Consider the following 26224-nt stretch of genomic DNA (forward strand, 5'->3'; position numbering starts at 1 on the left):
GAATTTACAAGAAGATTTCAAGAATGAAGTCATCATTTTTATATGTACATAATAACATACATAATATGTTGATACCCACATCGTCGGTGTTATTTTTTCCCTTACCGTGAGCGAGGGGAGCCTTGCGTTCGATGACCTGCTGTAGCTGTCGGCCTTTTAAGCGAGAGCGGGGATCATGTGGCGAGTGGGCGGCTTTAAACGCTGACCTTCAATCAAGCTGCGGGATGCTGCCGGGTCGTGACCCGCTTTGTGTAAAATGTCTTCACACGACCTGCTGATAAACTTGGAACAGGCATGGGGTCAATCATTATTAGCATGTGCACCGTATCAATCGGCTCCACTGGGCAGCACAGTGCATGGATGTATGGATGCCTTTTTTATTCTTATTATAATCCTCTTTAAACATGACTGCAAAAAGTCACCAGGCTGCTATTTTGTGTGCTTATTGTCTTTTTTTTTTAACTCACAATTCATGTATCAGCTACCACAGTGGCGTAGCAGTCTTATTACATAACAGCACCAAGAATCTCACAATTTCTTGCCAAAATGCATCATTTAGTTCACCTTATGCCATCCGCGTGCTTCCCAGGATGGTGGAACGGAACTCTTCTCGGTCCTGCCATTAAAGACTGCTTGTCATCAAGTTGCATTTCTTACTAAACATTGCTGAGTTCTCCAGCGTACAGTTCATAGTTGGATATGTTTGGAATAAACGGAACTGAAAAACTAATTGTTGTATGACAATAATTCATGTTCAGACATTGTCACATTGACATTGTACCGTACATATTTTAGTTTACATTGTGGTATGAATGGACCAGCATGAAGGGACTCTGACCACCTTAAACAAGTCCATGTTGTCAAAGTATATATTTTTTTACATGTACACTAATCCCTCCTTTATTGCAGTTTATTGCTTCCAGACCCGACCTTTCCGTGGGAATTCCATTCAGAAATGGACTCTTTCTGTACTTACAGCATAGTTTGGAACCTTCTAAATACATTTTAACATTATTAGAGCCCCCTAGACATGAAGTAACACCCCTACAGTCGGCTTTACACTCCTATTACCCAATAGAGACATACTTAATTTTACTCACTAGGGTGGTGGGGTATATATAACTGTAAATTTTTCTTGTTTTTGTTTTTTAAACGTATTTTCAAACAGCACAAAGACACCCTTGCTATACAAGCTAAAGAAAGAGTCGCTAATATGTTTTATTTTGAAACTGCACTGACCGGAAATACTCACTTCGCTAGCCAGACACCGCTTCCGGTTGTCGCCACCGTCTTTGTGTCTTCGGCCTGACGTGTTGACGCTCGTCAGCCGTGTACTTTCCCTTTTTTTTGCCCTTTGAGGATATATTTACATATATATCCACATTTTCCTGCTATTGAATGACAGTCGACTCGGAAATATTTATGCCTAAAAGTAAAGCGCCGAAAATGGAAGACTTGGACTACAGTAAGTAGCTATTATTTTGGTGAGGCTTTCGCTAGCTAGCCAGCTCATGCTAGCTCTGTAGCCACATTATTTGATCAGATGTGGCCGTTGATGAAACATTTGGCTGAAAAGGACAAACCGGTGAATTGTTAGCTTTCTTTTCTTTTCTTAAATACACGATAAAGCACATTCTCGCCTCAGAGAAGCACATCGACGCGCTCGCTCGGGCAAACGTTAGCTAAATATTGATCGGTGCAGCAGCTCATGTTTCAGGTAAGGCCGATTGACTTGTTAACACCTCTGCCCAACACCGCCTTTTATTTACAAGTGTATACTGTTTGACTATAGCGAGTTGTTATCTGCTTGTTATTGTTGCTTTGGTCCGAAATGTGGGCGTGGTGGTTCCTGGCAGCAGCTGGTTGTCTTCGTGATCGATTAAAATAATCATTTGGATCGATGTAACCATGAGGATTTTAAGTATTCGTAAGCAGCACACCAGAAATAGTAATAATTATAATAATACTTCATAATAGCTTCAAATATTGAATCATGTCTCGTCTAAAATGAACTGGCAGTGTTTCCCGCAGGGCTGCCATCTATTTGTGGCGATGACATCATTTTCAAATTAGCCTAATTAGTCGTCTTCTTTCCTGGCAGACCAGGTGCATTAAAATGGCTTCATGAGCTCGGGTGAATTTATTTGCGGTGGCCTCCTTGAACAAATGCTGCTGGTGACCTTGCCGACCTGGACACCATTGTGTGTTTTAATTAGATTCTGGACCGTCATGTCAGGAAACCTCCTCCCACTCGCTGATAACTCCTGAAATAAGCCACCATGACCAGATGAGTGTGGGCGGTTTTCTTAAAATAGTTTCCTGGGCTTTTATTGTTAAAAGCGCTCATTGTTGGTCATAATGTGCAGCCGCAGCAGTAACACAGACATTCTTCCCTGCTTCCCTGCTTCCCTGCTTCCCTGCTTCCCTGCTTCCCTGCTTCCCTGCTTCCCTGCTTCCCTGCTTCCCTGCTTCCCTGCTTCCCTGCCTCCCTGCTTCCCTGCCTCCCTGCTTCCCTGCTTCCCTGCTTCCCTGCTTCCCTGCTTCCCTCCCACCAGTCCCAGTAGACCTGAGCCCAGAGGAGCGCTCTGAACTGGAGGACATCCGCAGGAGGAAGGGGGTCCTGCTGCAGGAGATCCAGAGGCTCCGGGAGGAGCTCAGGGAGGCCATTTTGGAGGTGGAGGGCCTGGAGGCCAGCACGGAGGGCAGGTGAGGGGAAGTGGATGCAGGATTTCGGTGATGTGATCCATCCATGGTAACAGACAAAACAATCATGGTGCCTTGCCCAAGGACACATCGGCAGTGACTGGGATGGAGGAAACACTGCCGCCTTTATAACCTTTATACCTTACATTTTATATTTATATCATCCACGAGTCCTTTGTTGCTCACTCAACTCAGCTCTCATCATTTCCTGTTTGGGGAGGGGTTGCCAGTAAGCCTAAAGGAACTTACTTCCTCCCTCCCTCCCTAAACTTCCTTCCTTCCTTCCTAAGACTAAAGGAACTTCCTTCCTTCCTTCCTGTTTGGGGAGGGGTTGCCAGTAAGCCTAAAGGAACTTACTTCCTCCCTCCCTCCCTAAACTTCCTTCCTTCCTTCCTAAGACTAAAGGAACTTCCTTCCTTCCTTCCTGTTTGGGGAGGGGTTGCCAGTAAGCCTAAAGGAACTTACTTCCTCCCTCCCTCCCTAAACTTCCTTCCTTCCTTCCTAAGACTAAAGGAACTTCCTTCCTTCCTGTTTGGGGAGGGGTTGCCAGTAAGCCTAAAGGAACTTACTTCCTTCCTCCCTCCCTCCCTCCCTCCCTCCCAAAAGGAACTTCCTTCCTTCCTTCCTAAGACTAAAGGAACTTCCTTCCTTCCTTCCTTCCTCCCTAAGCCTAAAGGAACATCCTTCCTTCCTAAGCCTAAAGGAACTTCCTTCCTTCCTTCCTAAGCCTAAAGGAACTTCCTTCCTTCCTGCCTTCCTTCCTTCCTCCTTCCTGCCTTCCTTCCTTTTTTCTTTCCTTCCTTCCTTCCTTCCTTCCTTCCTTCCTTCCTTCCTTCCTTCCTTCGTTTCTTCCTTCTTTTCTTCCTAAGCCTAAAGGAACTTCCTTCCTAAGCCTAAAGTAACTTGCTTCCTTCCTCCCTCCTATGATGCTGAAAGATGCGTGGCGGGGGGCAGTTGAGATGATTCTTTAGTGTTCATGGCTGCTCTTATCTCGTGTCCGCCGTGCAGTAAAACTCTTCAGAAGAGCCGCCACGTGGCAATGGGAAGGAAGAAGTTCAACATGGACCCCAAAAAGGTAGGCGTGCTGAATGCCGGTTTGGCTGTCGGCGCACGGTGACGAGGGCGTTGTCTGCAGGGCATCGTGTTTCTGGTGGAGAACGAGCTGCTCAGACACACGGCAGAGGACATCGCTCAGTTCCTCTACAAAGGAGAGGGCCTCAACAAGACGGCCATCGGAGATTACCTGGGAGAACGGTGCGGTGCTCGTCTCGTGTTCTCTGTCGCCTCCAAATCCTCGTCTTATCGCTTTGTCCCTACTGCAGGGACGACTTCAACATCAAAGTTCTCCAAGCTTTCGTGGACCTGCACGAGTTCACAGACCTCAACCTCGTCCAGGCGCTCAGGTAAATGGCAGCTTGGCGGCGTTGCTGATGGTACGTGTCATCAAGACCCAAACCCTCATCTCGTGTCTGCAGGCAGTTTTTGTGGAGCTTCCGTTTGCCCGGTGAGGCCCAGAAGATCGATAGAATGATGGAGGCCTTTGCTCAGAGATACTGTCGCTGCAACCCCGGCGTCTTCCAGAGCACTGGTAACCACACACGCCATCACTTAGTATTTCAGCTGGCAAGTACAAGATGGTGATTGTACCATTGTACCAGTGACAACCTGGCCATTTTAACACCCCCCACCCCCACCCCCACCCCACAGACACATGTTACGTGCTGTCATTCGCCATCATCATGCTCAACACCAGCCTCCATAACCCCAACGTACGGGACAAGCCTGGAGTGGACCGCTTCATCTCCATGAACAGAGGCATCAACGATGGGGGGGACCTGCCCGAGGACCTCCTGCGGGTACGCTAACCTCCACGTGTGAAGGCCTGCTGTCTGAGCAGGAGCACTAACCTCGTCTTCTCCTTGAAGAACCTGTATGAAAGCATCAAAAACGAGCCCTTCAAGATCCCGGAGGATGACGGCAACGACCTCACGCACACCTTCTTCAACCCCGACAGAGAGGGATGGCTGCTCAAACTGGGTGAGGCGGCGTAAGGCAGGCCACGTGTTCACAGCATAGGGTTGTTACACAGCACGCTGCTGCTCTCTTCTCAGCCTTGGGTCTGTGGTGAGCGCGCTGAGCTGGTGCTTTCTCTGCGTGGCGGCACTGTCAAATGTCATGCATGGCGGGGGCGGGGGGCCTGTGACGTGTCACTAATATGTCATGTCCCCTTCCTTCCTCTCTCGTCGCCCTCTAAATCTGCTGGCCCCTCTATTTTGTTTCTGCTTCTTCTCCTGCGATTTCCACCTTCCAACCGCCGCTGCTTGTTTTCTCAGGAGGTATGTACTGTCTCACTTCTTGTTGCCCTCACACGTGTACACACGCTGGGACTTTTCTACAGTGGAACCCGTTAGTCGCGTGACCAAAGTAGCCGTTGCGGCCACTCTTACTTCCGACTGGTTGCCATTGGCGTCTAATTTGCATAAGCGTCTTTAGCTATTGTGTGGCATTATCTCATGTTGTGTTACCCTTATGTCATAACAGAACAGGAAGTGGTTGACTCAACGCTGTTGCTTTCACTTTCTGCAACGATGGACATGTGTTGGTGTTGTTTAATGGTGCTGGAGAAGGTTTAGGTCTCCCCACCGGCAAAGACAAGTTTTACATTAAAAAAAATATTAATAAGTTATACATTGCTGCAAAAGCCTACAAAGTTTGACTTTTTCGTGTTTTGTAGCCCCAAATGACGTTTCGTCATCCCCCACGCCAGCCAACCAGCAGTCAGATAACATGTTTGGGGGCGGGCTGTCGACGTAGCGGGTTCCACTGTACCTGTGAGGGCAAGGGCGTGTCAGCATTCCGGTGTGCTGGTCTCAGTGTTGTCCTTGTTGTTTCAGGGGGGCGCGTGAAAACCTGGAAAAGGCGATGGTTCATCCTCACAGACAACTGCCTTTACTACTTTGAATACACAACAGTAAGTGGTGTACTCTTGTTTTTTTTACTTGAATTAACCAGCGGAGAGCTCATGCTTTGTGACGCCATATTGTCAGGCTTGGCTGTTGGTTGGAAAGCTTAACATAAAGCATACCGTAATAGTTAATAGCACCATACCTAATAGTTAATAGTTAATAGCACCATACCTAATAGTTAATAGTTAATAGCACCATACCTAATAGTTAATAGTTAATAGCACCATACCTAATAGTTAATAGTTAATAGCACCATACCTAATAGTTAATAGTTAATAGCACCATACCTAATAGTTAATAGTTAATAGCACCATACCTAATAGTTAATAGTTAATAGCACCATACCTAATAGTTAATAGTTAATAGCACCATACCTTTAATAGTTGGCACCATGAAGAGGCTGCAGTTTGGCGTCCTCATTCACGCTCGTGTGATTCCTCTCAATCTAACCAGGACAAGGAACCCCGAGGCATCATTCCCCTGGAGAACCTCAGCATCCGCGAGGTGGAAGACCCGCGCAAACCGGTAAGCTGACATTCCACGCTGAGCGGCGCCGACGCGTACCAACGCTACGTCTCCACACCCAACAACAGAACTGCTTTGAGTTGTACATCCCCAACAACCGCGGCCAGCTGATCAAGGCGTGCAAGACGGAGGCCGACGGCCGGGTGGTGGAAGGGAACCACATGGTGTACCGTATCTCCGCCCCCACGCCCGAGGAGAAGGACGAGTGGATCCACAGCATCAAGTATGTCAACCGTAACGTTCCTGCTTTTCACACCGCCAACACTCCACGAGGAATTGATCCACCCATAACGTTTTATTTTAATTTTAACGCACACCAAAAACACAGAAACATAGTCCTATGTAGTCCTGGTCCGTGACGAGAACTGCAGAGAACACTTGTATAAATTTGAGGCTAACCGGTTAGCTCGTTAGCTGTCTCGAGTCCCCGCATATGAGTGATTATAGGGGTGTTATACCGTGTCTAGAGAGCTCCAATGATGGTCAGGTTTTCTATGCTGTGAATATAAAAATATTGCCGTTATAAATGAGCCCGAAATGGACTCATCCTAGTGGAGATTGGAACCAACTAAGAGGGCTTCCTGTAATATTTTCGGACCAAACAGAACATGGAACGTGTACACGTCCAGCTGCAATAAGAATCCCTGGTGATTTTTGTCATCACGCCAGGTCGGCGGTGAGCGTGGACCCCTTCTACGAAATGCTGGCCGCCAGGAAGAAGCGTATATCACTGAAGAAGAAAGAAGAACAGCCCTAAGATGTGCTTCCCTCCATCCGTCCTTCCATCCTTCCGTCCTTCCTCCTTCACTCATCCCCTCCGCCTCCCAACATCTCCTCGCCCTCCCTTGACCCCCGTCTTTGTTGGCATCACTTCCGCACGTTAGAGCAGCCCGACAAGAACATAACTCCGCCGCGGTGGCGTGGCGTGGACGGTGAGATGAAGCAGCAGCGCAGCGTCCGCCCTTACGTCTTGATCCACTCCAGAAGGCAGCTCCTTGTTTTTTACTTTCTTGTACATAGACCTTTCTAGATTTCTTTATGCGTCCCGTAGAAGAGATTTTATTTATTCTTTCTTTCTTTTCGTACAAGCTACTGTAGGAGCGCGAGTGGCGGCGTGGGACGCCCGTCCCACTCGCCCCACTCGTGTACTGATGTTAAGAAGTGGCCTCGAAGAAGATACATTTTTTTAGCATCTGGTAAGCACAAGCGTCGATTCGCCTGTGGAGCACAATTGATCCGCTTGTTTGTTTTTTTTTTTTAGATGTGCTCCCAATTCGACAGTTTTAAAAGTGTATATTGTAGACGGTAGAAAAAAGTAACGCTCCGATATTTGTTTAGCGCACTTTATTTACTTTTTTATTTGAGCATCGGAAGGGAACAGTGCTGCTGTGACGAGCAGTGCTCCTTAGCGCCCCCTGTCAGCAACAGTGTTTTAGACCCGAAAGGAACGCCGCCGCCCCCACCTGGTCAGTAGAAGCTATAGCAGCCTGTCTGCCGGCTGCTGGGCTTGGATAGAAATTGCATGAGGACGAATGACGCAGATGTTTTGGACCTTAACTGAGTTGCCTTTAGTTCTCCCTCGTCTCTTCCAAAGCTTCTTCGTTTGTTGGCCTTCTGGGAGATGCTTGAAGTGCAAAGGTGCCAAAAAAAGAAAAGAAAACACAAAATATTGGACGAGGCCCCCAAAGGGACGTTAAGAAAAAAGATTATGGGGTTTAAAGAAACATATGTTTGCGAGATCTTGCTAAACAGTTTACATTAAGAGCATTGTACTTCCGCTACTTCCGTGTTGGGAGTGGACGTTTGCAGCACATTGGTTGACGTTCTGATAAGACTGTTTACTGCTAGGACAAACAGGATGGATAATCATGGCTGTTCCTTTTCAGTACCAGTACTGAACTTGACGAGCCGTATTTGGAAACGTGTTCCATTCATACCTCTACGGTTATGCTGACGATGGAAATGATGCACTTCCACCTGGTTTTTGCTCTGCGGAGGCAGGCCATGACAACAAGTGTGTCCTAGTTGGCTAGTCTCTGTAAAAAAAATAGTCTCTTTTTTTTTTTTTAACCCATCCATTTTTTTTTTCACCATATCCCATCGGGGGCTCCGCCATCCTGTCGGTACAGCAAACAAATGTTACAAAAACCAACGGAAGCCGGTGTGACTGAGCCACCTCTTTCACAGAAGACAAGTGTTTATTTTCTATTTATTTATTTACTGTCAGGTGACCATGGGTACAAGATCATCTGTAAATGTAGCAAAACGGTGAAAACCACAAAACACATCGGTGCCAGTAAACTACTGTGTAACAATAAAAAACAAAAGCTGATTATTTGACTGTTCATTCATGCACTTAAATCATACAAAGAATGGAAAGAACGTCACACAATTTCTATTTACATGCTGTTGACAACTACTTTACCCCATTTTCTTTACATAACCACTAGGTGGCGGTAAAAACCATAAACAGACTCCTCATCTAGCACACAGCCGTACGTCAACGTCGCCGCCATATTGGATGGGTCAAGGCAATGTAAACGAATATTAAAACAATGATTTGGCTTTTGGACAATTGTAGATTGTTTTTTGTGCCTGACTGTTTGTGCGTGTGGAGATGTATAAACGAGAGGAATTGACTTAAATTTGTAGAAAGGCGCTTTAAGAAACGAAGTACATAGACTTGCATTCATTTACAATGGGTAGCCTTAGCTAGCTGACGTTTAATGTTTGTTATTGTAATTACTAAATTTTTAACGCTCGACATAATTGCACATATAGAAGCTGTCCAATTAGCGTCATTAATTTCTTCCCCTATTTCTGTTTTTTCCATTTTATTTTTGAGTCACCCGCTGATGACATCATAGACGAGCGACACGACGTCTGCTTCCGGTTGCCATTTTGTTTAGCGAGGAAATAGGATGCTAACAAGGAAGGACGTTTTGTGGTACTGTATACACACCTACACGCTGTTGTACTCACACAATGTCTTAATAACACGACCAGAAAGTGCCCTATTGTACGCTAACTGGAAAATGCATGCGAACCGAGGCAAAATTGCGCAAACGCCCCCCTCTCACACTGAGAAAACAGTTTTCAATTAGCGCCACATTCGGGAGAGGATTTGAAATTGGTAATCTTGGCGCCTTTTTTTCCTTGGCGAATGAAGCGATGTGAATAAGGCGACGCTTCATGGCAACGTTGCATTTTTATCAGAATGTTGCTGTAATATCGTAAGAATATTTATAATATAACCGAGGCGCCAATGAGTTGAAAATGGGCTACAAACACGGCTAGGATTTCTGGTCCTAAAAATGTAACAGCACAAAACCTGTACATGTCCAAATAAAGTCTACCGGACTAAACAAGCATGTCAAGTCTAACAAAACGTCTGTAGTGTCTTTGGTCATTTAGCTGTATTTATTCAGTAGAAATTCATACAAATGTTAAGAAAACACGCCTAAACTAATATTGTCCAATGAGAGCACTCCTACTTGAAAGCAAAGGCATCCGTTCTGATTTGGAGGCATGGTCTTCCCTCCAAACAGCCGTCAAGTCTTTGAGTGACAGGGCTCCTGGGGGTGCCTGACCACGCCTCCGTGGAGCTCCACCTCCGACTCGGACCAGGAGATGACGTCGCCTGCCAGGTGGCCGCCACACGAAGCCAAGTCGTGGATGTCGGCGCCGCTCAGCACGTGAGACCACATCTGTACGTCCGCCATCTCTCCCACGAAGGACTGGGTGGCGTCGAAGCGACCTCCCAGGGTGTCCTGTTCGCACAGGCGGTCCGCATGAATTCCACGTGCGGCGTAGGTGATGTACAGCACTACTTGTCTAACTGGTCGTTACCTGTTCCTGTCCCAGGATGAACACCCCTCCTGATTTGATGGCATGCCAAGGTGCCAGGTTGATCCCGGACCCCTGCTGGACCCCGTCTTGGTAGGCCTCCCAGTGTCCATCCCGCGTGGACCAGGTCACGCACACGTGGTGCCACTTGGCGTCACTGAGGGACAGCGGCAGAGACACCGCCTGAAAAGTCAAGAAGGTCAAAGGTGACACTTCAGATTAAAGCCAAGAAGCAGCATGATGAGGCATGATGTTTATGGTCATGTATGTTATTTATTATTTAGCAAGCATCAAGTAAATAAGAGGTAACCATGGACACCCCCGGTGGGTGTCACGACGCACCTTGTCATCGATCAGCAGCTCTATGGGGTTCCCCCCCCACTCGATCAGCAACAGTTCGTTGGGCTGTCCTGGTGCAGAGTAGGAAAAGGGCGTCCCCATTGCGGGCCCGACGCCCGTCTTGATCCACAGACACAAGGTCAGAGCGAAGATCTCCTGCAGGAGCGTCCTCTTCACGCGTCCGTACATGTGGTTGGTCCTCATGGGGAAGCTGATCTGGAAGGCCTCCGCGCTCTTTGGAACTGCTGGTAACCACACACTCGACCTCATCAGCCATCCATGCATGCATCCACCCATCCACCCAGACCCACCCACCCACCCATCCATCCATCCATCCATCCATCCATCCATCCATCCATCCATCCATCCATCCATCCAATAGAGCGTTGCGTACCTGCCAGGTGAAGCTGGTGGAGCATGTTGTCCAGTTTGTTGTGCGCCGATGCTTCTCTGTATCCTGTGTGCGCCATGTAAGCGTGACTGTCTGCTTCGTTGCCATGGTGACCATCATCAGAATCTTCATCGTCTCCATCATGGTGGCCGTCGCTGTGCTGGTCAAAGTCTTCTCCGGTGTGGTTGCTTCCGACACCGTGGTCGTCGGCATGATGGTTGTCTGCATGGTGGTGGATGTCCTGGTCCCCCCGGTCGCTGAGGTCGTTGAGGTCGCCGAGGGCGACGGCGGTACTCTGGTGCAGCTGCTCCTCTAGAGCATGGATCTTCCTCTGAAGGAGCTGCCTGAGAGAGCTGGAGGAGGTGAGCGACGAGTTCCTTTTCTGCTGATCAAACAAAGAGCGTGTTAGCATACGGGGTCGTTAGCATCAACTACTCTCAGCAAGGGGATTCACGTTTGCTCTCCATGAACCACGGCTCCCCAGTTGCCAAGCGGCACTCGAGCAGCACTCGAGCAGCCCAGGACTATGGCGCTACCGTTTCCTTGTTGAAGCTTACTTTGAACCGACGTCACTTGACATCCTTTTCCAAGTATAAGTCATCATTTTCGATAAAAAGTTGCCGTTTCCCCAGAAAAAAGTTTCCTATTTTTAGAAAACAAGTAGTCAATATTTATTCTAAAAGATGATGATTATTGAATGTTGCATCATCACTCAACATGCCACGCCATTAGCACTTTATTTTGTAGGAGTCCTTAATCCCAAGTCTAAGCAGGCCTGCCCCGGTGCTCCATTAAAGAAGACACATGATCTTGTAACTATATATATTCATGTATATATATGACATATACATATATATATATATATATATGTATGACATGAATATATGCGTTGTGTTGCGGCCCCGGTCGACCCTGATTGGCGGCCAGTCAGTCCAGGTCTTGCCGTGTCGGCCTGTCAGGTAATCCGGGCTCGGTCCCGATGACCTCTCAGTCAAGGCAGATCAGCATAATTACTAGCGACCTTAGACCCGGCCCGCCTGGAACCGCCTAAGCGTACGCCGATACTCGCCTGCAGGTTGGCCAGCCTGTCCTTGAGCGCCTGCAGCATCCTCTCCATCTGCTCCGGCGAGGACGTCCCGTCCGCCGAGGCCTCCTGTTTGGCTTCCTTCTCCTGGTGCCGGGCTCCATCCGAGGGCGCGTGCGGCGAGTCGGGCACGAGGTTACCGTAGGCGTGGTAGGCGTGATCCGAGGAGTGTTCCTCGAGAGGCGCCCCCCCGAAGCCCTCGCACAAGGCCAGCTTGGCCGTCAGCTCCCTGATGGTCTCCCTCTGGTCCAGAATGGTCTCCTTCTGGCGAACCAGGCTCTCCCTGAGGTGGAGGATGGTGGCTTTGGCCTCCTCGCTGGCTCCCCACCATCCCGCGGAAGGGGGCGGGCTTTGATGGGCTCCCCCGCCCATGTCCCCCGCAGGGAAGCAGGAGGGGTCCGCGTTGATCGGAATAGGGGTGCATACGAAGCGCGGGTGCGCGCCGGAGAAGTCGTGTAAGTCTGAGCCCGGAGCGCAGGAGGAGGGCCGCAGGAGCAGGGAGAGGAGCAGCAGGAGGGAGGATAGAGAGGGTGGAGGCGCCATCATCTCCATCCTCACTGGGGCCTCAAACTCTCCAGCAGGGACGCGTCAGGAAGGGGGAGAAGCATCCTAGCGTTCCATCCTGGCTCCTTCACTCAACAACGGGAGTCACTAAGAAAGCCAAAGAAAAAGTTCATCATTTACATTTTTCTCTTATACATTTGTACCCGTCACGTATAAGTGGAAAAAGAAGTTACTTTTACTATTACTATTTACTATTACTATTACTATTACTTTCATCCATCCTCACTGGGGTGGGGGATGCTGGAGCCTACCCCAGCTGTCTTGGGGCCAGAGGCGGTATGTATGGAATCTATACCAAGTATGAGTAGAAGATGGACGCTAGCATGATGTTTCATATCCTGTGCTGATGCATGCTGTATCCGTGGCCTTAAACAAATATGAAATATTCAAGACGCCGCTTTCAAATGGCGCGCACGTCATGCTCCCCCGCCACCTGTTGGTTCCCGTGACCTATGGATGAACGTGAACAGCATGCATTTTTAATGCAGTCCAAAATGTCTGAGCGCAGAAATGCATTGGTCAGTTAAAGCCTTTCTCAGACGGCCTTTGTAGTGTTTGGGGGCTTAGGGGCGGGGGCCGATGGGGACAGATGGGGGCAGATGGTCCCGGTGGAGAAGCGTGTCAACACCGAGCTCACCTCCTGAGCCTCCGGTTTAGCGCAGCCTCACGCTCCCTCGCTCAATTCACCTAATTGGCATCCATGGCTTGCTGCTAACCTGGCCTCTCTCTCTCCCTCCCTCTCTCGCCCTCTCTCTCGCCCGCTCTCTCTCCTTGTCTGTGAGCTCTGCTAATCCATCATGGCGGGCTTGTGCCGCCATATGGCCGGGCTGGATATTTAAGTAGCGCACTGAAACCCTCACAAGTGAGCTTAGATGTGTGATTAAAAGCTCCTTCAAAATAAAAGTATAAATAAACTTGAAGGATTGTTTTTAATGGCGTGCAGCTTTCGTCTTCTTTCATGTTGGGTAATCATAAAACGTTCAATAATCATCATCTTTTAGCACAAGTATTGAAATGCTGTCATTCATTCTATTTCATGAAATCAACATTTTTTATGTTTTATTATATTAGCACAACATAACCAGAACCTTTTTAATAACAATATTCATATTTCAACTCTCTTCTGGTCAAATTAGGATTTGTTGGTGTTGTAATGTTGCCACTTCTCTTAAAAACGATACCCCCCTGCCCCCCCCCCCCCCCCCTCCACACACACACACATATGATAAATGATAAATATGTGCCCTGGGATTGGCTGGCCACCAGTCCAGCTGGGATAGGCTCCAGCACCCCCGACCCTCGTGACCCTCGAAGTCGTAGAAAATGTATGAATGAATATTCTGGTGACATCATTTGTCCATTTTATTCTGCCAAAATAACTTTTTTTCAAGTCATATTAGGGCTTATTGTAAAATGGTGCATTTTAAACACAATATTAATGATTTATTCTTGGCAAATCATGACTCTTTTTCTCATAATATTACAGGTTTATTCTTTTAAAATGATGACCCGCAAAAGAACAACTTTTTAAATGAAATATCCCAACTTTATCCTCACAAAATGCCAACTTTTTCTCTTTCTTGTAATAATATGATAATAATTCTTGTAATTGTAGTAGTCTATGCATTGTTTATGAAGTGAATACATAGCGTGTATGTATCCTGCATGAGCGTAGAGCGTTATGACAGCTGAGGTTCCATCCAATAACAAATGTCATGCAAAGATAATGCGAGGTGCTCTTACCTTTGTTGTTGTGTCCCCAGTTGAAGTTGTAGTGAGTGTGTCACACACTAATCAGATTGCCAGAGATTTACTCCTGGGGCGATTCTTTGGATCCCTTCCCCGTCGTCTCCTCCTCCCACTTGTTGATGCTTTCTGGGAAGACCACGCCTCCTACCTGGTGCCGCGGCCTTGGCAACGCCGTGGCTCACCTACATCCCCGCACGCCAGCGACTGACCCCATTGGCTCCCGGTCCGTGAGCCAGGGCGCCACGGGACACGTGGCTGCTTTAAACAGGTCGAGGAGGTGATGGAAAGGCAGACGACATGACTGGTCTGGGTGGTTAGTAGGTCAGTTGAAGCCTTCTTGTCCGCGACGCTCCTTTACACTCCTTTACACTCCTTTACACTCCTTTACACTCCTTTACACTCCTTTACACTCCTTTACACTCCTTTACACTCCTTTACACTCCTTTACACTCCTTTACACTCCTTTACACCCCTTTACACTCCTTTACACTCCTTTACGCCCTGACAGACAGACGACAGCCTTAACGACCACGGTCAAGCATGCCAGACGCAGCAATGTGGAACCGAGAGACCCAAATAGTAAATAGTGAGACAATCATCTTATGCCTTTTTTTTTTACATAATATTCACGCATTATTTTTGTCAAATTCAAACTATTTTTCTCTGAATTATTCCACTATTTAATTAGATTTTTCCCACTTTATTCTCTGCAAATTGTGACTTTTCCCGCATCAGTCGTGTCATGCCGTATACGGAACCACCAGCACGTCGGAGAATAAAAAGTGTCCGATAGAAGCAGGCTGCCCGTTTTCATGTACATCTTTTTTCCACCGCAACGAAATATGTACTTCCGTTTGGTTGGGCCTCACTGTTGCTATTTGTCGCCCTCTCCGGAGGGAACGTGTAACTGCAACACAAGACACGGAAGTCCTCAACTCGGGGTAATCATTGTACCGATTTACTTTGAATTCACCCAAAAGTGCAGATGGATTAGGACGAGGCGAAATTATCTTATCTTCCAACTGTCACTCATCATTCTCATATCCCTGTTTCTGTTTTGCAGATTCATACAGTTTAAAGTTGACCTTTAATCGCAATTTAACCATAACCTCCATTAGCTAAATTAGACGTAGCTAGTTAGCCGAGTTAGCATTACGTGAAGTTGAAAGAGCAGTGGCTTTATTCTAACCAAACTGTCTAACAGGTGCTGGAGCCATGTCCTGTTCCTGGCGTGATGTACATCAGCAGAGCCTGCGGGGAATGTGAGTAATTTGTATGCTAATAGCTACAAAAGTGTGGATTTGACAAGGCTAATACATTGAAGTTCATTGGCGGCGATGTGCTGCCCCCCGGTGGCCAACATGCGTTAGCGCAGTTGTATTCTTTTCTATCTAGAATAGAAATTTGGCATTAATCAAACTTCTCTGCACACAACAGGGACAACATTAATTGTGCGAATTTTTTCCACTACTATAACATGTTGCTATTAATAATATGTATGCATAATTTATTTTCTTTTAAATTAAGTGAGTAAAGAGTGTCTAATGTTGTATTGGTCAGTTGAATAAACTGATATGATGAATATGTGGGGGAAATTATTAGGGTCACAGGGCAGCTGGAGCCCATCCCAGACTACCTCTTACCAGGCAAGAGGTGGGGGACACCCTGTGTCTGTATGAAATATGACAGACAGAATACTTTATTAATCCCTTTGGGATTCCCACAGGGAAGTGTCTATAGCTTCTTAGCCAATTGGATTGCGATCAAAATGGACGCTGACATTGATTTTTCAGCATGCGGCCCACATTGGAAAGTTTGGGCACGGCTGATGTCGGCCATGATGATGTGCAGAGGTGAGCCGCGTACACGAAAGCGAAGCCTTGCCGCTGTTTAGTCTCCTAAAGTTCTCCTAAAGTTCCTAGCTTGCGGCTGGGTTTCAGTGGAAGGACCACCTCCTGCCCACGGTGGGCCTTTTAGGGAGCAGGAATGTTCTACTCCTCATCTATGTAGGCCAGGCGGGCCTGTACTCACTGCCTCAACTTTTTTTTTTTTTTTTTTTGGCTTAAAAAGTTCAAGTCATTATTCTCCTGCTGCTGCTATTCAGAAGAGGTCCTGTCAGCTCATTGTTATTCAGCCCCCGTGAGGGGGGAGAGGCATGCCACTGCTAGGGGAGCTGGGTGGACTTTGGAGGCCAGGCAAAGCTGCAGAGTTTCTGCTTTTTTTCTTTTTTTTTTTTTTTTTTTGAGGGGAGTGTTGCGGCCGTGAAGGCATGTTGATAATCGGCTCAGTAATGAGGAGCGGTACTGAACGGCACCAAATATCTGACCTCCATTCTTCTTGTGTGCAGGAAAGCGAGAGTGTGAGAGAGAAAAGAGAGAGCGAGGGAGCGACGGAGTGAGGGCCATGTGAAAAAGGGGTGGAGGGGAGTTGAGATTTAGTGCCCTGCTGGATGAAACAACCCCCCACTAACCCACCGAGAGGGCAGCCAGCCTCATATAGGAGGACAAGAGAAGAGGGGGTGCTGGACTGCTCATCCTTCGGCGCTCACAGGAAGTCTTTCTCCGCTCCCACAATGAGATTAAAACCAGGTAACCGCTTTGTTTTTGGACTTTTGTGTGTGGTGTGTCGAACTTACTGCACAGGAACAGCAACAGGCTGCATTTTACACCGCTAGCACTTCCTATATTTCATACCTGGACATTATTAGAAACCCCTTTGGTGCACTTTAGCTGCCATTGCTGCATGTTTTTGCGTGTTGGGTGGGGATTATTTGGCACTCGGCAAAATCATTATTCATCTTTATTCTAGCAATATATCAGTATGACACCGTATATTTGTAGTCACCATAAGTATTTGCTACTTTTTATTCACCAGCATTTTTAATTGCTGATTGGCTGGAACAAGTCACATGGTTGTACTGTCTGAAAGGAAGTGGGTGTTGTCTATTCCCACTTAGGTTTATGTTAATGACGTATATAAATCTTAGGTTTAGCCCAAAAAGGGCTACACAATGTTGATTTTGTTGAGTATTTTTTCAGTAATACTCTCAATTATTGCGTTGATAATATTGCAGTATTTTTACTACTCGCTAAAAAAAAATCAGATGTGAAAAGCAAACGTGTGTAAATGCAGCAATTAGCCCCCCCAGCATCCACATGCACAGGAGGCCAAAGCACATGAATGCATCTTCTGTGTCGGCGCCCAGCCACCTGCAGACTTCCCCTACTTGTATGCTAAAAAGCAAGCAAGCCTTCAGAGAACGAAAGCAGCTTTTCCCGCCGCCACCACCACTCACAAACGTGACTTTAATCTCCGCTTTTTCCCTCCTTGGCTTTGAAATGACGGGGTGAGCCGCCCGGGTGGCCCTAATGAGGAGGGGTCTGGAACTGTTTTCTTGGTGTCACACAGCATTAGCTGATTTGGGTCAACGTCTTGCCCGGAATCTCTCCCTGATGATTAACCAATGGCTGCACTTGTTTAACCTCTGAAGGCCAGGCTGGACATCCTGGTCTAGGATCTACGATCACAGAACTGGGAATATGGGATTGGGGGGGGGTGTTTGGATGGTAACAGTGGTGCGGCGTGATTGTGTTGGAATTGGTTACCACCTGCATACGAAACAAACTTCATGTAACTTTACTAATGATTTGGAGTGCATGACACATTTTCAGACGCAGAGGTTGGTAAAGCTTCCGTCTTGCGGAGGTTGCCTACAGCCAGAGCTGTTAGCGCCGGTGCTTTTGGACCTTGGGCCAATTAGAGGCCCTGGCAGTTATTTGCCTTTGGAGACCACGCCCCCAGGCGACCAGGAGGTCACGGTTAGAGAGAGCTTGGAATGCTAGTTGAAGATGTAAAGATGAAGCCAATATTCCATGTTCTTCTCCCAGGAGACTCCATCTCATGTAAATATTAGAAGACGCAGCATCACCAGTAACAACGTCCACAGAGTCAGCAGCCAGAGGAGCACCATGTCACGAACAGACGAGGTCAACAAGATGACAGAGAATGTCTACAAGGTAGGAAGATCTATTATGTCACACATGGAACTGATGATCTTTATGATCTTCATGATCTTCATGATCTTTATGTTTGCCCACAGGGCATTCTGGACCAGTTCAATCCCAGCTTGAAGAATTTTGTGGCCATGGGGAAACACTACGAGAAAGCCCTGACAGGTTGGTTGAAGCTGAAGTGCAAAGATCCTGCAGTCAGGTCCAAATACGGCTTTTGGTGGCAGATAATAATATCCATGTATGACCAACAAAGGTCACGTCATTTATCACATTTTCTACTGTTTTCATTCAGCTTTATTTCATCCTTGTCTCACTTTGAGTATCCTGAAAAGCGCTATACAAATAAAATGTCAATTATTATCATTATTAATTATTCTTATAGTAAATACAGATGCAGGATTCAGTGTTAATAAATGGAATATTTCTATAGTTTTTAACATTTTAACACTTTGCTGCCTTCTCCAAACACAGTCGCCCCCTCCCTCTATGGCGGTTCATCAAAATGCCGCTAAGTAACATACATGGCTACTAGTTGCACAACATTAAAACCTGCACACAGCCACTTCCTGTTCAGTGCAAAGTAAGCTTCAAAATAAAAGCACGCCCTGTCTGCATTAAGAAAAACCTCACTGTTGTCTTCTTCAGGAGTGACGGTGGCCGCCAAGGGCTACTTTGATGCCCTGGTCAAGCTGGGCGAGCTGGCGAGCGACAGCCAAGGCTCCAAGGAGCTGGGTGAGTGGCCGCCGGGCAGGGAAGGATGCCATCGAGCAAGGGGTGTGTGGGGGGGAAGAGCCGCTTATAGACTCCAAATCAGCTCAGAGGTTTTTCGGCCCTGCCGTGTGGGGAGTGGGGAAAGAGTCCGTGGGCCTCCTGCTTTGTGCTTGTCCAGGGAGGAGATGAAGACACAGGAAATGGAGAAAGCGAGGGACACGGGGAAAGGGAGAGAGTGGGCTCATTGTTGGGAGATTAACAACACCACATGATCTCATTGTGAGGCTGAAAAACAGCGGGGGAGGCGGGCAGGAGTGTCAGAGGGCCAGATGCCAGCTACTGCATTCTAGGGGTGGGCGATACTGCAAATGTTATCCATGCCATGCTCTTTACTTCAGTTCTTTCATCATCATTCCATCATTCCTGAATGTGATGTAAGGCCCAGTACATGCATACGTGCAGTAGATCCTATATATTATAATAATAATAATACAAATACTGGCATTCTTTCATCATTCTGGGGGTTGTAAGTGCAATAAGAAATGATAACAGCAGTTCTCCATTGTTATAATACGGTATGCATGTACAGTAATTACAGTATGCACCTTGTTGTAAGTAGTTTGTCTGTTCTGTTCTGTTCTTTGTGCAGGAGACACATTGTTTCAGATGGCTGAGGTCCACAGGCAGATCCAGGTGCAGCTGGAAGACGTGGTAAGAGGGAGGGCGCACTTGTCCGCTGTAGACATCAATTAGACATGAAGCTACTTTCTTCTTCTGTGTGTGTGTGTGTGTGTGTGTGTGTGTGTGTGTGTGTGTGTGGTCTGGCCGTCCTGCGTACAGCTCAAGTTGTTTCATTCGGAGCTGCTGGCCCAGCTGGAGCAGAAGCTGGAACTGGACATCAAATACCTGACAGTAAGTCAGCCTGAGGACGCCACAGCCGTCACATGAATACACAAGCAAGCATTCCAATTAGTATTTGCTACAAAATAGTCATTCACGCAAGAACAATACAGCAAAGACAACATGTCATCAATATTATTTGTCAATATCCCTCTAGCAGTACATACTGGATGCTTCACTCATTGTGGGTGAGCAAATCAAGCGCTCCTTTTTTCTCCTGCCCGTGACATTAACAGCCTGTCGTAATTTTCCCCTGGGCTCACTTCCTTTTCAGGGAAGATAGTTTGGTGCTAGTTGGGGCTGGGGGGGTTGGTATGTGGTCGTATTAAAGTCAACACATCCACCTTGGGGGAGGGGGAGGACATCGAGTGGAGCTGCAGATATCTGCTGGAGAAGTAAAGATAGAGACAGCGTCTCTCCGTCGCCCGAGTCCCGCCCTGTGCAAATGGCCTGGTGTGAGCATGCCCTCAGACTCTGCCCCTCCTCCTTCAGGCCACATTGAAGAAGTACCAGAACGAGCGCAGGTCCAAATCTGAGTCCATCGAGCGGTACCAGGCCCAGCTGAAGAAGCTGCGCAGGAAGAGCTTGGGCAGCCGTCACCCCAACAAGTATGGAGACCGAGAGATGCAGGCAAGTACACCAGCCGGCTGGCTCTGTGTTTGTGTATTTGTGAGTATTTGGCCTCATTCATGGGCTTCATCAGCTGACTGTTGGCAAGTACTTGTGTTCATAATGTCAAGATTGAGAGGTTTCTTTTCCCTTTGTATGGAAGTCGGAGAGCAAGTGTTATTTTGGAGAAAAGGTCAGCAGGAAGTGAGGTCACGTGTTATTCTGCATGCATTACAATGAGCTCTTAAGGTCACGGCGGCTCTGTGTGTGTGTTTAGTGTGCTGACTTTTCCGTCTGATCCCGTTTGACTAAACTAGTTTGTGGAGCTGATGAGTCGCCGCCAAGTGGAGCTGGACACGCTGGTTGCTACGGGTTACAGGTCCGCGCTGACCGAGGAGAGGAGGCGATACTGCTTCCTGGTGGACCGACAGTGTTGCGTGACCAAGCTGCTCATCAACTACCACTCCAAGGTGATACTCGGCACACAGTACAGTCGCCCCTCGCTAATGTATCACCTTTTGCTTTGGGAACGTTTCTTGTTGTAGTTGTACTGCAAACACAATTTTTGGTCGCTTGATTGGACAGCCAGTCTAACACCAATCTGCCATACATAGACGACACTGCTGGCTTTGTTCACACCACTTGTGCGCAGGCTACGGGATCTCTGAAGTGACACCGCTTCACCGAGCTAATAGTTAGCCTCCGACTTATTTATTCTCAAGTTAAGAATAGTTTTAAAACCGAGTGGGGAAGGACAAAGTAAGAAGCCAAAAAGTACCACTTCCACATGGAACGGGAGGATAATTTTTGTTGACTATGTCATGTCGGACTGCAAGGATCCATGGCTGGAAGCTAAGGTGCTGTAATGTAATGTGTACTGAAATGTATACTATAATATACTTTAGTATACTGTAAGTTAGTAAGTTTCCAACAGGTTTGCGTAGACTTGCTTTTCCATTTTGTACATCAAGGGTGCTAAAACCAGTACATAGTATATGATAAGCTATCTGAGCAAACATTTTCATTTTATATTGACAATATATAAAAATACAGTATATATCAAAAATGGCCCCCGAGTGTGAATGATTGACGATTAGGATGTATTTGTTGTAAGGTAGTGATGCTATTCTTCATTTTCTGCCGGTGAACAGGTGAGGGAGCTCCTGTCGCAGAAGCTGTCGTCATGGCAGCAGTCGTGCACGCAGCCAACCAAACTTCCCGAGCGTGCGCTCAATCTGCTGCGTCACACGGCGCCACAAAGCTCGGCAGCGGCCGGGATCGCCGAGGTCCTCCGTCACACCAAGCTGGCCTCCTCCCCGCCGGAACAGGTAAGGTGGGGTTCTCTAACGTAAGCCTGGAACCGCCGTTAGTCTGTCCCGTTTGTGTCCCACTTAACTCCACATGCAGGGTCGGCCATTTTTGTAGAGTTAAAATGTCGTTTCTATGAAAGATGGGGTTTATTAGTATGAAGAATTATTGTTCCCTTCATCGTTATTGCTAAGAAACACATGACAAACAAATGAAAGTTGTCTTCCAGAGGCTGGCAGTTCAAGAAGTTCCTCCTCAGCTAAATGGAGACCGCCCACAGCAGCAGCGCTCAGTCCCTTCCTCCTCCTCTCAGAGTGAGCCCTGTCCTCAGAGCTCCACCCAGACCTTCCGCCCCGTGTCCAGCACTGGGGCGGGAGCCGCAGGAGGCTCCTCGAGAGGAGCATCTCCTCAGCACAGCAGCTCCCCTATCAACGTGTTCACCGGGGCGCCCCTCGCTGACAGCAGCGGCAGCGGCAGCCCCGCCGCCTCCACGCCCACCGCCGCTGTCGGCTCCTCCCAGCCCGCCTCCCTCCTCATGGCCGCCAACACCAGCAACCTGTCGCCGAGCCTCATCCCGTCCACCGTCATGTCTCTCAGTCAGGTGTCGCCATCCAGCAGCTCCTCGCAGGGCGTGACCCTCGCCATCCCGCACAGCGCCCCGCACAGCGCCCCGCACAGCCCGCCCCTCCCCCACAGCGCCCCTCTGTCCAGGGCTATGACCCCTGTGCAGCTGCTGCACCAGCAGGTGGGCCCCGGGGGGAACAACACTTTACCCTCCTCTCACCCGTGGCTGATGAAGACCGCTGACATGTGCGCCACGTCTACACTTCCTCTACCAAGGAGGCCTGGCGGGGAAAGGCCTGGCGGCTTCCAAGGTGAGGTGGAGCACAAAGGTTCCGGCACTTTCTGGATATTCAACCCGTCACTTTCTCCCCCAGCCTCCAGGATGCTGCCCCTATCCGGGCCAACGCGAGTGGAGGCCATGTTTGCCCACTCGCCTGGAGCATCAGAAGGCGGTGGCGGCGGAGGAGCGGGAGGAGGCGGAGCTTCATTGCTGCACTTCTTGACCGGCGACAGCATCACCTTGCTGATCTCTGAGCCGAGAGATGGGTGGCACTACGGGCAAAATGATCGCACCGGGCGGTATGTCCATAAAGCCTTGGCGACCTTTCACCCCGTTCCTCTCAGTGCGGTTAGATTAGGAGTGGAATGTCAACGTAGACGCCAACACAACCAAAACATGCCAAGGTCACGTGTTCCCGACCTTGACTGCTTCTTTATCTTGCGTCAGAAGGGACACATTTATTCCTCAAATGCATGAAATATGAATACTATTCATCTTACTCTCATTCCATACATCACTTCAATTCACGGATACATATGTTTATTCATTATGTATCCTTTAAATGTCATTTGTAAATAGTAATGTGTTTTGTGGTTGTTGCTAAAAATATGAGTGGTATTGTGCTGTATGTGTCCCACGGTGGAAAAGGTTTGGAACCTTGCTGTGACTCACGTGGTCTACGTCTGCTTTTCACAGGAAAGGCTGGTTCCCTTTCTCCTACACTCAGCCACAACACAGCCGGACGGATCACCTGGAGAGGTGGGTCGGCCTTGAACACGCACACCAGAAAGATACGCTGCATAAGTAACATGCGCCCTCACTGGGGAGTCAGAACTGCAGTAGAACTCATTCAAGTCAACGAGTCAGTGAATGGTCGATTTGGGGCATGTGAAGAACCTGAGCAGGAAGGGCAAAGCAGAGTTGATGATCCGTTCATATGATCCGTTCATATGATCCGTTCATATGAATGCACTTACAGCAACATTTGTACGATCACTGACGTGTCACCTGGTTTCCTTCTTTCTCAATGGAGGACGTTTGATTCCCGATTCAGCTCCTTCCACAGCAATAGACATAGAGTATGCACGTGTACCTAGCAAGTGGCTACGGTCCTCATGATCCCCCCCCCCCTTCCCTTGCAGCTCCCTCTTCCTGTCGAAAGCCAACAGCACCAGTCTGAGCCAACTGGACCAGCTGGTGTCTCCGGCCCTCACTCCCGAGTCGGAGGAGGAGCGCTCCTTTCCTCCCCAGAGGATCAGCACCTTCCGGCCTCGCCCTTACAGCATGGCCGACACCAACAAGGTCAGAGGCCGAAACCCCCGCCCCCCCCCCTGTAATAATATGAAGTCCAGAATAATAAGCACGGTGTTTATGACAGATCACGGCAGAGTTGGCCTCTCCACCGGCATCTCCAACCAGGTAACCCTCGCACGTCACCAGCGCCCCTTCCAGATCCCTTCACCTCCTCACACGTTTTGTTTCAGGCCCAACCCCTTTGCCCACGTTCGACTCCGAAAAACCGTCACCAACGACCGCTCGGCCCCCATCATCGAGTGATGTGGCGCTCTGGTCGGAGCAGCCGCTTGGTTCCACAGTACGGCGGTTTAGCGTTTCCAACGTCACATGACCAGACACGCAACCGCTTATGTCGACGTGGACGTCTTCTCTTTAGCGCGCTAGCTAGCAGTTAGTTTAGGTGAGAGGCAGAGAGGTGCCTGCGGAAGACCAGTTACCGTATTGACACAAATACAGGCCCACCTGAATATTTGACTGGAATCATTCATCATATGAGTACTTTGTAGGTCGGGGTGTCCAAATTCAAAGACATTTGACTCATGGGAGAATCCTTGAAGGAACGCTGAGGAAGGCTCCTCCTCTTTTACATTCCAAGGACTTCCTCAGACATTGTGGCGATATGTAGTACTGTACGCCGGTCACCAGGTGGCGGCCATGTTACTGTAATGTTGGCTGAGACACACAAGCACCAGACCTGAGCGCCAGAGCAATAGGCTTTTATTGCAGCTTCGAATGACCTCACAACCGGCACAATCGTTCCGAACCGTAACCTCTGAAGCTCCAACGTCACTTCCTGTTTGGCTTCATGTTTACAGCAAGACACACGAGTATTATTTATGTTTGTAATGGCTACTATGTCTACTATATTGTGTAAAGGTGACTGTAGGGGTGTTGTTTCATTTCTAGAGGACTCTAATCATGTTAAAAAGCACATTTAGACGGTCATAACAATGGAACTATTATATTATACCACAATGAATGAGGGATTACTGTATTGAAGTATTTTGAAGTATATTGAAGTATATTGAGGCCTTGTGTTCTAGGAGCAAATAAACAAACCTTTGGACACCCCGTCTTAGAGGTTAGGTGATGTCTCGTGGATGGGCATCCATCCATCCATCCATGTTCAATGCCACTTATCCTCATAAGGGTGGGGGTGCTGGAGCCTATCCCAGCTGGGGGAGAGGCGGGGTCCACCCTGGACTGGTGGCCAGCCAATCCCAAGGCACATATAGACAACAAACCATTCCCACCCACATTCATACCTATGGACAATTTGGAGTGGCCAATTAACCTAGCATGTTTTTGGAATGGGGGGGGGGGGGGATGGGGGGCATGCAAACTCACAGGGATGGCAAGCGGAGATTGGAAGTGGATGGGAATTATCTTCAAGTTAGCATGATGCTGTAGTAACTCCTCCAGTATTAGCTAACATGGTCGCTGGTGTGTGAGTGAGCGGAAGAAAAGCTCGGGATGAGTCACCTGTTGGATGTTGTTCAGGTTGTTTTCTAGAGGGTCCATACGGTCCTTCGGAATCACTATAATTGGAGAGGTGTTGACCACAGGAAGTAAGATCAGGATAAGGAAATGAATGTTTTGCTGGATGTGATCGCTTGCTGTATCCCATAATGAACATTCCAAGGTTCCTTCTTCTCTCATACGGGAAAGTATCCCGTGTGTTGAAGGACTGGATCCTAGTCCTAGGCAGTACTGTTCCCGGGAACGGGTTCCTACTGTAAAAGAAATGTCTGTATTGTATTAGCTTGCTTTCTATGCAGGGTGAGATTCACATGCTCACGTCTTTGTTTTTATGTAGTTATTGTGTAAAGTACACAAATACAGCATATATTTATTCAGTACACGAGCCAGTAAACATGCTGCTGCGTTGACGTGGCCTGTACAGCTTTAAAGGGGCCCCATGCTAGCGTTCAGATGGAAATACTGGTGGTCCCAACCCCACCACCACATGTAAACATCACCTAGCAGCTAAAGCAACCACCCTCCATCGGAAGACGTATGTCGTGGAGGGCAGGTTTTAGTCTTGGGATCCTTGGGTTTGGGTATCTTAGAAATTCCCTTTGCCATCTGTCCCAAATCTGCAGTCTTGGGACTTGAGGAGCAGGAGCCTGTTTGGATGGAAATGGTAGAGAGTAGAGTGCTGGAGAAGGTTGACCAGGAAGTTGAAGAAAGCGTCAAAAGGACTTTTTGTAGAGAGAAGGTTTAAAAGAGGACCTATTATGCTTTTCCTCTCATCCGACCTATTCGCGCCCTTCTGATGTTGTGTTCTAAAAGGATGCCAACGCGTCACATGAGGTTCGGCAGCTGTTTGCAAGTCCTCGGGAGCACTTGGTAGTGTGACCAATCCCTGCAAAGTAG

The 26224-nt window shown here is 48.1% G+C and overlaps 3 protein-coding genes across 5 annotated transcripts; 2 read left to right on the forward strand and 1 right to left on the reverse strand.

Moving 5' to 3' along the window:
* The first annotated feature begins 1267 nt into the window (after positions 1 to 1267).
* On the forward strand, positions 1268 to 8526 carry cyth2 (cytohesin 2). The gene is made up of 12 exons (XM_058085721.2): positions 1268 to 1465; positions 2556 to 2706; positions 3712 to 3778; positions 3839 to 3957; positions 4026 to 4106; positions 4179 to 4291; positions 4411 to 4559; positions 4629 to 4740; positions 5598 to 5674; positions 6123 to 6194; positions 6263 to 6417; positions 6864 to 8526. Exons 1-12 carry the CDS (start codon positions 1399 to 1401, stop codon positions 6949 to 6951), a joined length of 1251 nt encoding a protein of 416 aa, XP_057941704.1. The 5' UTR covers positions 1268 to 1398; the 3' UTR covers positions 6952 to 8526.
* LOC131137594 (neuronal pentraxin-2) lies at positions 8359 to 14226 on the reverse strand. Of its 2 annotated transcripts, none has more exons than XM_058085720.2 (6): positions 14162 to 14226; positions 11840 to 12505; positions 10774 to 11152; positions 10383 to 10621; positions 10044 to 10223; positions 8359 to 9964 (listed from the first exon to the last, which is right to left on the reverse strand). In XM_058085720.2, exons 2-6 carry the CDS (start codon positions 12404 to 12406, stop codon positions 9746 to 9748), a joined length of 1584 nt encoding a protein of 527 aa, XP_057941703.2. In that variant the 5' UTR covers positions 12407 to 12505; positions 14162 to 14226; the 3' UTR covers positions 8359 to 9745. The 2 variants fall into 2 exon arrangements, with proteins under 2 accessions (XP_057941703.2, XP_057941702.2); XM_058085719.2 differs by having other exon boundaries at positions 10383 to 10624.
* On the forward strand, positions 8753 to 25953 carry LOC131137592 (BAR/IMD domain-containing adapter protein 2). 2 transcript variants are annotated; one of them, XM_078797988.1, is made up of 21 exons: positions 8753 to 9979; positions 10059 to 10246; positions 10329 to 10627; positions 10894 to 11132; positions 14182 to 14488; positions 15372 to 15429; positions 16515 to 16755; positions 18055 to 18183; positions 18267 to 18342; positions 18826 to 18912; positions 19541 to 19602; positions 19732 to 19803; positions 20284 to 20421; positions 20718 to 20870; positions 21552 to 21728; positions 21938 to 22583; positions 22647 to 22851; positions 23249 to 23311; positions 23695 to 23854; positions 23931 to 23971; positions 24037 to 25953. In XM_078797988.1, exons 8-21 carry the CDS (start codon positions 18136 to 18138, stop codon positions 24107 to 24109), a joined length of 2001 nt encoding a protein of 666 aa, XP_078654114.1. In that variant the 5' UTR covers positions 8753 to 9979; positions 10059 to 10246; positions 10329 to 10627; positions 10894 to 11132; positions 14182 to 14488; positions 15372 to 15429; positions 16515 to 16755; positions 18055 to 18135; the 3' UTR covers positions 24110 to 25953. The 2 variants fall into 2 exon arrangements, with proteins under 2 accessions (XP_078654114.1, XP_078654113.1); XM_078797987.1 differs by having other exon boundaries at positions 21938 to 22851.
* The last annotated feature ends 271 nt before the right edge of the window (positions 25954 to 26224 follow it).

This window comes from Doryrhamphus excisus, linkage group LG17 (genome assembly GCF_037039965.1).
Source record: "Doryrhamphus excisus strain RoL-2023G ecotype Guam linkage group LG17, RoL_Dexc_Guam_v1.1, whole genome shotgun sequence".
Classification (NCBI taxonomy): Eukaryota; Metazoa; Chordata; class Actinopteri; order Syngnathiformes; family Syngnathidae; genus Doryrhamphus; species Doryrhamphus excisus.

Coding starts and splice junctions, on each gene's coding strand:
- cyth2 (XM_058085721.2), top strand. CDS start 1,399: ATGACAGTCGACTCGGAAATATTTATGCCTAAAAGTAAAGCGCCGAAA. Junction 1,466..2,555: donor AATGGAAGACTTGGACTACA/GTAAGTAGCTAT, acceptor CCCTCCCACCAG/TCCCAGTAGACCTGAGCCCA. Junction 3,958..4,025: donor GGAGATTACCTGGGAGAACG/GTGCGGTGCTCG, acceptor TCCCTACTGCAG/GGACGACTTCAACATCAAAG.
- LOC131137594 (XM_058085719.2), bottom strand. CDS start 12,406: ATGGAGATGATGGCGCCTCCACCCTCTCTATCCTCCCTCCTGCTGCTC. Junction 11,153..11,839: donor ACAGGCTGGCCAACCTGCAG/GCGAGTATCGGC, acceptor TTTGATCAGCAG/AAAAGGAACTCGTCGCTCAC. Junction 9,965..10,043: donor TCATCCTGGGACAGGAACAG/GTAACGACCAGT, acceptor CTGTGCGAACAG/GACACCCTGGGAGGTCGCTT.
- LOC131137592 (XM_078797987.1), top strand. CDS start 18,136: ATGTCACGAACAGACGAGGTCAACAAGATGACAGAGAATGTCTACAAG. Junction 23,312..23,694: donor CGGACGGATCACCTGGAGAG/GTGGGTCGGCCT, acceptor CTTCCCTTGCAG/CTCCCTCTTCCTGTCGAAAG. Junction 23,972..24,036: donor CCACCGGCATCTCCAACCAG/GTAACCCTCGCA, acceptor GTTTTGTTTCAG/GCCCAACCCCTTTGCCCACG.